Source organism: Camelus bactrianus, chromosome X (genome assembly GCF_048773025.1).
Source record: "Camelus bactrianus isolate YW-2024 breed Bactrian camel chromosome X, ASM4877302v1, whole genome shotgun sequence".
NCBI lineage: Eukaryota > Metazoa > Chordata > Mammalia > Artiodactyla > Camelidae > Camelus > Camelus bactrianus.
Window position 1 is genome coordinate 54,607,170 of NC_133575.1, and position 12,230 is coordinate 54,619,399.

General features: G+C 44.0%; 1 protein-coding gene across 1 annotated transcript; it reads right to left on the reverse strand.

The window, feature by feature from the left end:
- Window positions 1-8,996: 8,996 nt before the first annotated feature.
- Window positions 8,997-11,365, reverse strand: LOC141576380 (uncharacterized). The gene has a single exon (XM_074359437.1). It carries the CDS (start codon window positions 10,518-10,520, stop codon window positions 9,414-9,416), a length of 1,107 nt encoding a protein of 368 aa, XP_074215538.1. The 5' UTR covers window positions 10,521-11,365; the 3' UTR covers window positions 8,997-9,413.
- Window positions 11,366-12,230: the final 865 nt, after the last annotated feature.

Consider the following 12,230-nt stretch of genomic DNA (forward strand, 5'->3'; position numbering starts at 1 on the left):
TGCAGCCCCCCAGGGTTGCCTCTGTGCAGCCTGCCCCAGTCCTCCACCCTGCTTGGGCAGCCTGTCCCTTCCCCCACCAGCCGCTTTGCCTCTAGGGCTAGGGGTTGTGGAGACCCTCTGTGCCCATTTAACTTAGTTCTGTCAGTCAAGGGGTGTAGATCCGTACAGATCCAAGCCTCGGAGGTTCCCCCTCCCTCCCGCCGACCTCTCTGTTGGAGAGGGAAGGACCCAGTGAATGAGTGCTACTCCTCCTTTGCTGCTCCCTCCCTGCGGGACCGGTCCCACACTGTTTTGCTTTTTCTTCTTTCTTTTTTCCTTTTCTCCCACCAGATTCGTGGCGTCTTTGTCTTTTGAAGAGGTCGATGTTCTGTCGGAGTTCAGCAGGTGGTCTGGTTGGCTGGATGGGTGCACGGATGTGAGTTTTGGTGTATTTGTGGGAGAGGGTGAGCTATGAGCGTCCTTCTACTCCACCATTTTAGCCCCCTTCTGCTGTGCAAAAGGTTTTAAGTTTAATTAGGTCCAATTCATTTATTTTTGCCTTTATTTCTTTTGCTTTAGTAGACTGATCCAAGAAAATATTGCTAAGATTTATGTCAAAGAGTGAGCCGCCTATGCTCTCTTCTAGGAATTTTATAGTTTCTGCTCTTTATTTTTGTATGTGGTGTGAGGGAATGATCTAATCTCATTGTTTTACATATGGCTGTCCAGTTTTCCCAGCACCACTTGTTGAAAAGATGGTCTTTTCTCCACCGTGTACTCTTTCTTCCTTTGTCGTGATTGGTTGACCACAGGTGCGTGCGTTTACTTTTGGGCTCTCTTTTCTGTTCTGTTGGTTCTATGTTTCTGCTCTTGTCGCAATGCCATGCAGTTTGATTACTGTAGCTTTGTAGCATGGTCTTAAGCCTGGGAGGGTTATACCTCCAGCTTTGTTCTTTTTTCTCAAGACCACTTTGGCTTTTAGGCATCTTTTGTGGCTCCATATGGATTTTAGGATTGTTTGCTCTATCCTGTTTGGCCCTGGGTGTCTCAGCACTGTTGTCAGCCTGCTGGTGGGCATATAAGCCCCCAGGGCTAATAAGCGACAGAGAGGTTTATTATGATGAGGCAAAATGATGCTTGCCAGCACCAGTGTCTTTGTGGTTGAATGAGACCCCCAAAATGGCTGCCGCCAGTGTCTGTGTCCTGAGCGGGAGTCCCAGTTGCTCCCAGCCCCTCTGGGAGGCTCTCCAAGATCAGTAAATAGGTTTTACCCAGGCTCCTTTCAAAATGCTGCATCTGTACTGGGACTCAGAGCATGTGAGATTTTGCATGTGCCCCTTAAGAGCAGAGTCTGTTTCTCACAGTCCTCTGGCACTTCTTTATGCAAGTCCCCCTAGCCTTCAATGCCAGATGTTCTGGAGACACATCTTCCCAGTGCAAGACTTCCAAGCTCGGGAGCTCAGTGTGGGGTTTGGACCCCACACTCCTTGAGGAGAACCTCTGCAATTGTGATTATTCTCCCACTTGTGGGTAACCTACCCAGGGGTGTGGGTCTTGACCATACAGCATCTCTGCCTCTCCTGCCCATCTCATTGTGGTTCTGGTACCGTACTCAGGCTTGGCTGCTCACCACTCAAAAGCCAATACTCAAAAGACAGGTGTTGGTAATAAAGGAAATCTTGCTTTATTTAGGAAGCCAGCGGCCTGGGGAGAAGGAAGACTCATATCCAAAAGCCAATTCCCAACTGCCAATCAGGGGGAAAAGAGCTTCTAAAGGGGAGGTTCAGGAGTGTATAGGCAGAGGGAGGGACCTACATGCAGAAGGTCTAGCTCAAACAATCATCTTGAAGTTGGCTATGTGGTGTTCTTCTCAGTGTCATCTAGATTGTTTTAAGTACAGTTAATCTTTAATTCCAGGGTCAGTTTGTGTTCCTTTCCTTGAGGCCAGTTCTTGGAACTGTGTGAGATGGAGCAGCTTATGTCATGGCTACAGTCTGATCTCCATGTGATTAATTTCTTCCACTTGGTGGAGATTTTAGTATTTGCAAACAGCTCAAAGGATATGGCTCGGAATATTATCTATAGCCCTTGAGGAGGAACTAAAGGTCCTTGACTTTGTTTAATGGCTAAACTACTATTACTTTGTCTTTTTAGACTGCTTGCCTTTGCTTCTGCATTTTCTCATTTATCTGATTAAATTTATTTTTTGGAATTAGATAGGAGGCTACTTTTTTTTTTTTTTTTTTGGAAACAAAAGGCAGAGAGAGGACATGGGACTGGGTTTTGTCCCAGGAAAGGCCCCAGAGACTTGGATTTAATCTCCCTTTTTTTTTTTTTTTTTAACATTCTTCAGTCTTGAGAAGGAACAGATGCAGAAGAAGAAGGGGAATGAAGTTTTTGGATAGAGAGGTTAATCATAAACTTGGCAGAGGAATACAGTTTTAGTTCCCATTTTTGTTTCAATTTTCCCCAAATCTTTGAGGGAGTAGGGCAACAATCGCTCCGGCTATTTTCTCCTGAAATGGGGTTTAGTACTGCCTTAATTTGCAGAATGGGCACTGATTTAGAAATAGTTTCTAGTCTTAAACTTAGTATCAATATTTTGTATTATGAAAGCACTGCTTCTTTCTTTGACTGCTTTGTCATAGCACCTGGACAAACATTTGAATATTAGTAGACATTTTACAATGAGGATAATGATCAAAATGCAACTTTGTAGTACTTTTTTTCCCCTCTTAATGATTAAAGCAGATGTAAAATATATGTTTAGCAAGCCATAAACAGGCATGAGATGTCTTTGGAGTCATCAATATTAAATATAATACCCTTATTATACCTAGGCTTACTAAAAGTCAAAAAGGTTGTATTACATCTGTTACAAACTTGTCAACAAATATTAACTTGATGTGATTGTATTGTCATAAGTAACATAATAAAAACAAACCTGACAAAATGGAAACATAGCCCATACTCCTGGATTGGAAGAATCAATATTGTTGAAATGGTCATACTGCCCAAGGCAATCTACAGATTCAATGAAATCCTTATCAAATTACCCAGGACATAGTTTGTAGAACTAGAACAAATCATAATAAAATTTATATGGAACCACAAAAGACCTAGAATTGCCAAAGCATTACTGAAGAAAAAGAAAGGGGCTGGAGGAATAACTCTCCCAGACTTCAGAGTATACTATAGAGCTACAGTCATCAAGACAGCATGGTATTGGTACAAAAACAGATATATGGACCAATGAAACAGAAATGAGAGCCCAGAAATGAACCTACAAACTTTTGGTCAACTAATCTTTGACCAAGGAGGCAAGAATACACAATGGAATAAAGACAGTCTCTTCAGCAAATGGTGTTGGGAAAACTGGACAGCAGCATGTAGATCAATGAAGCTAGAACACTCCCATACACCATACACAAAAGCAAACTCAAAATGGATCAAAGACTTAAACATAAGACAAGATACAATAAAACTCTGAGAAGAAAATATAGGCAAAACATTATCTCACATACATCTCAGAAATGTTCTCCTAGGGCAGTCTACCACCACAATAGAAATAAAGGCAAGAATAAACAAATAGGACCTAATTAAACTTACAAGCTTCTGCACAGCAAAGGAAACCATAAGCAAAACAAAACGACAGCCTACAGAATGGGAGAAAATTTTTGCAAAAGATGAAACTGACAAAGGCTTGATCTCCAGAATATATAAGCAGCTCATATGACTCAATAAGAAAAAAGCAAACAACCCAATCCAAAAATGGGCAGAAGACCTAAGCAAGCAATTCTCCAAGGAAGACATACAAATGATCAAAAGGCACATGAAAAACTGCTCAATATCACTAATTATCAGAGAAATGCAAATCAAAACTACAATGAGGTATCACCTCACACCAATCAGAATGGCCATCACTCAAAAGTCCACAAATGACAAATGCTGAAGAGGCTGTGGAGAAAAGGGAACCCTCCTACACTGCTGGTGGGAATGCAGTTTGGTGCAGCCACTGTGGAAAACAGTATGGAGATTCCTCAAAAGACTAGGAATAGACTTACCATGTGACCCAGTAATGCCGCTCCTGGGCATATATCCAGAAGGAACCCTACTTCAAAAAGACACCTGCACCCCAATGTTCATAGCAACACTATTTACAATAGCCAAAACATGGAAACAGCCTAAATGTCCATCAACAGATGACTGGATAAAGAAGTGGTGGTATATTTATACAATGGAATACTACTCAGACATAAAAAGTGACAACATAACGCCATTTGCAGCAACATGGATGTCCCTGGACAATGTCATTCTAAGTGAAGTGAGCCAGAGAGAGAAAGAAAAATACCATATGATATCGCCCATATGTGGAATCTAAAACACACACACACACACACACAAAGCATAAATACAAAACAGAAATAGACACATAGACATAGAATACAAACTTGTGGTTGCCAAGGGGGATGGGGTGGGAAGGGACAGACTGGGATTTTGAAATTTGTAGATATTGACAGGCATATGTAGAATAGATAAACAAGATTATACTGTATAGCACAGGGAAATATATACAAGATCTTGTGGTAGCTCACAGTGAAAAAAAAATGCGACTATGAATATATGTATGTTCATGTATAACTAAAAAGTTGTGCTCTACACTGAAAATTGACACAACATTGTAAAATGACTATAGCTCAATAAGAAATGTTAAAAAAGAATAAAACCTTTTGCACAGCAAAGAAAACCATCATCAAAACAAAAACACAATCTATGGAATGGGTGAAAATACTTTCAAATGATGCAATCAACAAGGGGTTAATATCCAAAATATACAAAGAGCTCATACAACTCAATATCAAAAAATAAATCAATTTAAAATTGGGCAGAAGACTTGAATAGACATTTTTATTGAAAGAAGACACATCAATGACTAACAGGCAGATGAAAAGATGCTCAATATTTTTAATTAGTAGAGAAATGCAAATCAAAACAGCAATGAGATATCACCTCACAACTGCCAGACTGCATATCATCAGGAAGTCCACAGAGAACCAATGTTGAAGAAGATGTGGAGAAAAAGGAATCCTTGTACACTGTTGATGGAAATGTAAATTGGTGCAACCACTAGGGAAACTCGTACGGTGGCTCCTAAAAAAAAAAAAAAAAAAAACTAAAACTAAAACTACCATATGATCCAGCAATTCCACTCCTGGGTATATATGCAGAAAAATAATGAAAACACTAATTTGAAAAAAATACATGCACCCCAATGTTCATAGCAGCTCTATTTACAATGGCCAAAACATGAAAGCAACCCAAGTGCCCATCAACAGATGATTGGATTAAGAAGATGTAGTATGTACCATACCTATATATCTATACGTCTATATCTATGTAATGGAATGTACCTCAGCCATTAAAAAGCACGAAATACTGCCATTTGCAGCAACATGGAAGGACCTAAAGATTATCATGCTTAGTGAAATGTCAGACAGAAAAAGACAGACACTGCAAGATATCACTTACATGTGCAATCTAAAAGATAATAGAAATGAATGCATATGCAAAACAGAAACAGACCACAGATACAGAAAACAAACTTGCGGTTACCAAAGAGGAGAGGAAAGGGGGAAGGGACAAATTGTGGGTAAGGATTAACAGATACAAGCCAATATGTATAAAATTGATAAGCAACAAGATATACTGTACTGCAAAGGAAATTATAGCCATTATTTTGTAATAATCTATAACGGAGTATAATCTGCAAAAACACTGGATCACAATGCTGTACAACCAAAACTAACATAATGTTGCAACTACTATGGTTCAATAAAAAATAAAGAACTTATGCAACCAGTCAATAATAGCATGGGAGCACATAGCGCCAAATACAGAAGAGAAAAAAAAAATGGAATCCAAATTGACACCTGCGACTGCGTGCCTTCCCGCATCAAGGGGATCCATGAAGTGATTCAGATCAGCTACAAAGTGCCATTTTGTTGATGCTGCAAGTCACAGGAAGGCAATGGACTGCGGTTGGGGTTTCTGCTTCAGATTCACGACTCACCTTTTTCTTAGAAGGGTGAAGAATCCCACCCTCTTGACTTCACATTCAATTATAATAGGACACTGGGGGTTCTGAGACGTCGCTCTAATGTGCAAACAGCCTTCCTACCCATGCTCTCTGGGATATAGCCTCCCAATCAAGGGTATCCAAGGGAGGCCTGCTCTTACTAAAGGCTTTAGGCTGGAGCACGTCACCTTTCAATGACCCAAACAAAGATGACTGCTGCATTCACATTTTCAGTCAGGGAAACCAAGTAATATCTGGTATGTGAAGTGGGAGTGAGAGAGGGAAGAGGATTATCACAAAGGATACATTTCTTTTTTGGTTTTGTTTTAAATCAAAGTTTCCTGGAGACAGCCCAGGCATCCTTCTGTCGTGTCTTGGGCGATACTCTTTGGCTCCTATTGGGCTATTGAAGTTGCCCTTAAGTAAGTACACCTAAATCCTGGAGCAGCTGGGAAACAGCAGAATATTCCTGCTCTCAGTTAAATATGTTCACCTCCAGATATGTGCCTCTGTACCCTTCAATTCCACACCCAGCCAGCAATCACCAGGTCAACTCCACCTAATGGATCCTGTCAGATACCTTTGTGAGCAGGGAAAATCCTAGATTCCTTAGCCTGGCCCTTCATGTCCTCCATCCCCCCAAAGTGAAGCCTCCACGGCAAGGCTGACCAATTCACTGTTTCCCGATGCATATACCTCACACAACAGGGAGCGGCCTATGAACCCAACATGCATATACAGAAAAAATTTCCCCACATCATGTCCATGCCTGTTGTTCGGCACGAAAAGGCATCCAGGATGCTTCTGAGTCATTTCCTAATCATAGTAGGTTTAGTCTCGCTTCAGGTCTTCCCCCATTCTCTCTTGGCGCTGTGTGTCAGTATAAATTCTTATGTTTAACGATTTGTGGTGCACCCTGCTAGTCTCTGAAGAAGTCAGCTGGTGTAGTGGGACATGCACTGGGCTAGGAGTCTGGAGGAAAAACTTCTAGATGTATGCTGACATGACTTTATCAAACAAGGTCCTACTGTATAGCACAGGGAAGTATATTCAATACCTTGTAATGGTCTATAATGAGAAAGAATATGAAAAGGAATACACATACATATGTGTGTGTGTATATATACATATATGTATATGTATGTGTGTGTGTGTATATGTAATATTATATATGTATATATAATGTATATATGTCACTATGCTGTACACCAGAAATTAACACAACATTGTAAATTGACTATACTTGAATTAAGAAAAAAATTAAATTAAAAAAAAAAATCTGAGCTCTGTTTGTGGTGATTGCTGAATATAATTTTAAATTTAAGCGTCCAAGTAGTGGTTCCTTTAGCCTGGAAATAACCCTGCCACCATCTGGGTCACCCGTGTTTTCTCTCACATCCTGTGCTAATTCCACCAGAGCACTCACTCCATTGTGTAGTCACTGCTAGTTTTGTCTCACTCTCCACTAGGCTGTGGGCTTCTTGAGAGAAGGGACCATCTTCTTCACCATGATGCAGCTCCTAGTGCCTTGCAGAGTGTCTGGCACAAGTGAGCACCCAAATATTTTGCTGAATGAGGAATCTGTACTGTTTCTACTCCAATTGACTGAGGACATTTAGCCATGGTGAATGATTAAATACTCACTCTCCAAATACCTTATGCTAGCCTATAATGCGGTATAAAATGCCTCAACATTTAAATGAGAAAAGTATTTTGATCTTGCTATTTATAATCCAATTACATTAATCTGTAAAATGAGGTTTTAAAGACCCTTGTTGGTTTCAAATTTATTGATCGCTCACTTCCCCCAGCCCCCCACACCCAACTCATGCCTCCCATCCACCAACCTCACTGTATGTTCAAATGAAAACCAGGATAGGGATGACATTCCCAGTAAGAGCTTCTCTGTTTGTTGCAAAAATGGGGCTGAGGTGGGCTAAACTACACTTGCTCAGCCCTCCAGGAATCCTCCACAGGCCCCCTGGATGAACTCAACCAGGAAGCACAGATGAAAACTGTGGACTAGCTGTTTCTATTCAGCTCCAGAGATACGCACAACGAAAACTGTACCTGCTTCCATGCTCACTTTTTTGTTTTCTTTCAGATTTTCCCCCAGCTTTATTGAGGTATAACTGACACATAACATTGTGTAAGTTTAAAATATACAATGTGATAAGTTTATACAGGTATACATTGTGAAATGTTTCCCCCAATAAGGTTAATTAACACACCCTTCACCTCACATAATTATCATTTTGTTTGTTGTTGTCATGGTGAGAACATTAATGCTCTACTTTCATAGCAACTATCAAGTACACAATACAGTACTGTTAACTATAGTCACCATGCTGTACATTAGGTCCCTGGAACTCATTCATCTGACAACTGAAAGTTTGTACCCCTTGACCAGTATCTCCCCACTTCCCCCACCCCCCAGCCCTTCATGCCCATTTTCTTTTAACCACTTAAATCGTATTATATTGAATCCATTAAAAGAAAAAAAATACAGAGGAGGCAAATTCTGTTTCCAGAGAGCCACATTTTTCACTTGTCATGGTGTTTTGCTCAGCTTTTTGTGTTTTGCCTCATAGAGTACTTACTACCTAAGCAGGAAGTGTGGGTAGTTGGGCCCACCCTCCAGATTTATTGCTCAAATGGCAGGGCAGGGGAAGAGGATGAAAGAGAAAGTGTTGGGGATATGTCTTTCTTTTCCAAGTATTCTTATCCTTTAGAATACCCTGAGAAGTTCAACCTGTAAGTCCAGAATTAGTTTTAAATTCGTGACTTGGAAAGAGAACAATAGGCATGATCTTTGCTAAAACTGGTTCTAAGAAGGATTGAAAGGACTGTGTCAATACAATTACGTGCTGACAGGCTTTAAAAAAAATCAGACAACAGTGATAACAGATAAAAGTAACATGAAATGTTTTATTGAGAAAATGACCACTTCAGGTGAGTAATATCACACAGCAACCAATGTCAGATAATCTTCAACATCAGATAATCTTAGTTTTTGTATTAAAAATAAAAACTAATTTTTAAAAGCACTCCAACTAATTCACCTGGGGATGCAGTATAATAGCTGTGGTCCTAGTCAGATCTTTAAAAAGAATACTCAGAGGTACAGGCGTGTGTGTGTGTGTACCAAAACTACCAAGGCAGATTGTATGAGGGAGTTTAGAAACGTATAGATCTTGTGATTTATCCTCAAGCCTTGGGGAAGGGGCATGTATTTTTCTCAGGGCACAACTCTAACAGTGTGGATGTTTGGACTGTGATGCACCAAAGGGCATCTTCTCTTCAAGGGGACATCACCTGCAGCCCAAGCCAGGGAGCCCCTGGGGAGGGAGCCGAGCTGTTAGTCGGCCTGGGCGGCAGAGGGGGCATCCATGAGCAGAGGATCCTCCTCCGCAGTGGCACTGCTCTTCTTGGCCACAGCAATGGCAGCAGGTGTTTCAGTAGGGCTCTTCCGTATCTTGCCCTCTCCTCCCTCGGGGTCCTGGTCCTGGGTTCCAGGAGCCTGCTGCGTGAGGTGGCGCGGGTTACTGGGGCGGCGGGATCCGTAGCTTGGAGGGGGCCCCTGCTTTGGATCTCCAGCGACGCGTCCGCTCTCCTTGTTTTCCTCCTCCAGCTCCACAGAGATGCTTGGTGAGGGTCTTGGAGCAAGCGTGGTGCCTCGGCCCCTAGGGCGACTCTGCAGGTAGCTGAGGCGCGGCCCCCGCCGTGGCTCGGGCCCTGCGGTCTGGGCGGCCCCCGGCAGCTGGGCGGCCCGTGGACCGTTGGTAGTAGCCTGGATCGATGGGCGGCGGATCACCGCCGGGGCCCTGCGGAAGGGCGGGAAGCGCCGCAGCCGTGGGTCTTGGGAGTGGCCAGGCGGGCGGCGCCTCAGGCCCTGGGCTGCGGTGGAGCCTTCGCCGCTGCCCTCGCCTTCGTCAACGTCGTCCTCAGCACCCTTGGGACCGCGTGGTGGCTGCTCGCGGCGGTGGATATAGAAGCCCCGGCGGAAGCGGGGGCGGTTGGCAGCATAGCGGCTGCCCTCCACTGGTGCGCCGGCTGGCCCGGTCACGTTAGCGGCCTCGGTGCCCCGCTCGCCCTGCACCACGTCGAACTCGACCGTCTCGCCGTCGCCCACGCTGCGTTGGTACTTGTGAGGGTTGTTTCGGGTGATGGCCGTCTGGTGAACGAACACATCTTCCTGGGTGTCGTGCCTGCTGATGAAACCGTACCCGTTCTTCACGTTAAACCACTTGACGGAGCCTCGCACTCTCTTAGCGATGACCTGCTTGGGCACCTTTCCCTTGGCGCCTGCCGCGGGGGTCTTGGGGATCCCATCGCTGCTGAGGTTGCCTGCGACTAGGGCCCGGGGAGGATCTCCGCCTCCCAAGGACGCCAGGTGTTTCTGCGCGGCTTGAGGGGAGATGGAAGCTGCCACCTCCGTGCAGGTGGCCTCTCCGGCCTCACTCATGAGGCCGTCAGTCCTTGCTCTCCTTTCTCAGAGAATCTGAGGGAAAGTTGGTCCTCTGAGGTTGGAAGGTGGGCGAGGGGGCTTGGGCTGGAGGTAGGAGCCTCTCTCGGGGAGGGTCGTGGGTCAGGGCCAAGGACTCTGTGGCTTCGCTCTGACAGTCTTGGAGAGGCCTGTGGCGTCTCCTGGGGCAACGCGACGCGGACCAGACAATGGCTACCGCGGTGACGTCTCAATGGGGCCCTAGAGGGGGCTCGAGATGGGGGCGGGGCATATGTGCTCTGCCCCGTGCTCCTGCCATCACGTCACAGCGCCTCGTGGCTCTGGTGGAGCAGGGGCACAGGACGCTCTAGCGAGGGGTCTTGAAGACCCTCTTGCTTGCTTGAGTGGTTGTGAAGAGAGGACCCTCCTTCCACCCCCCTGCCTTGGTTGAGGAGATTGGCAGCCTTCTAAGGGCACTCTCCCAATATTCACTCACAAAACTGTGGTCCTCTTCCAAACCCTGGTGTCCCCTCTCTGTGGGTTAGCCATTTTGTGTAAGCAGGCAAAATGACAACGGCGTGAAATTAAGACCCAATGGAAGAAGCCTGATGTGGGGCTGGTTGGTTGGTTGGTTGGTTGGTTGGTTGGTTTGTTGTGTTTTTATTTTCCTGCAGGGGAACAAAGGAAGGCTGCCAGGGCTAGCATGCTAGGCCTGAGAGATGCTAAACTAGCGCAGGTTTATCCAGACTAGTATCAAGATTGTGTTGACCTAAGACAAATAGACTGTCAGTCTATCCTACAGGTTTTGGACTTGCCATTGTACCCAGGATTTATTTTAAGATGTACCCAGCATTTGTTGTACTCAGGTATGGTAAGATGTCAGAAAAGGAGCTTACTGCCTTTGAAAGAAAACTTTATTACTCACAATTCCTCAGAGGATGGGAGGCATGACACACCACACAGGGGCACATGGGGTCACCTGCAGGGAGAAGAGAGAGGAACTTGGGTAAAGTCTTTTGCTATGTTGGCAGGAACTAGCTAGGTGGAGATGCCCCCTATTGGGAAAGAAGCAAAACATATGTGTTGAGGCTAGTGGATGGAGTGTTTGTAATAAGATTTCCACATACTTGCAAAAACACTGGGATGGTGGGGGTGAAAACAACCTTGGGTCACTAGCATGGCCCCATGACCTCAAGATGCCAAAACAATAATTACATAATATCAAAAAATATTTATTACATCTTCATATGGTGGGGGCCAATTCTGTAAAATCTCTCTCTCTCTCTCTCCTCCCTCTCTCTCTCTCACTACCTTTATTTCTATCTCTCTCTATATTCTATTGTTTCTGTTCTCAAGAAAACAATGACAAATGAAAGACGGAGGGAGGGAGGAAAGGAAGGAAGGGAGGGAAGGAAGGGAGGAAATGAAGGAAAGGAGGAAAGGGAGGGAGGGAGGGATGGGGCCTAGATTTTTAGATAAACAGGAAGGCACATCTGGAGAAATGTGATTCCAGCATGAATCCATCTATGTATAGTAGGTACAAATTACTTTATTTTACATTATGGACTCTCTCTATATAGTGCTTACTCAATTCCACTTTTTATTTGATAAGGATGATCAAAGAATGGTTCATAAATTTAACCCACTACTTTGCCAAATTCTTAAATATAGCAAATAAGGGCAATGCAGGCTTACTCTGTTTGCTTTATAGTAGGGAAGAAATACTCCAAG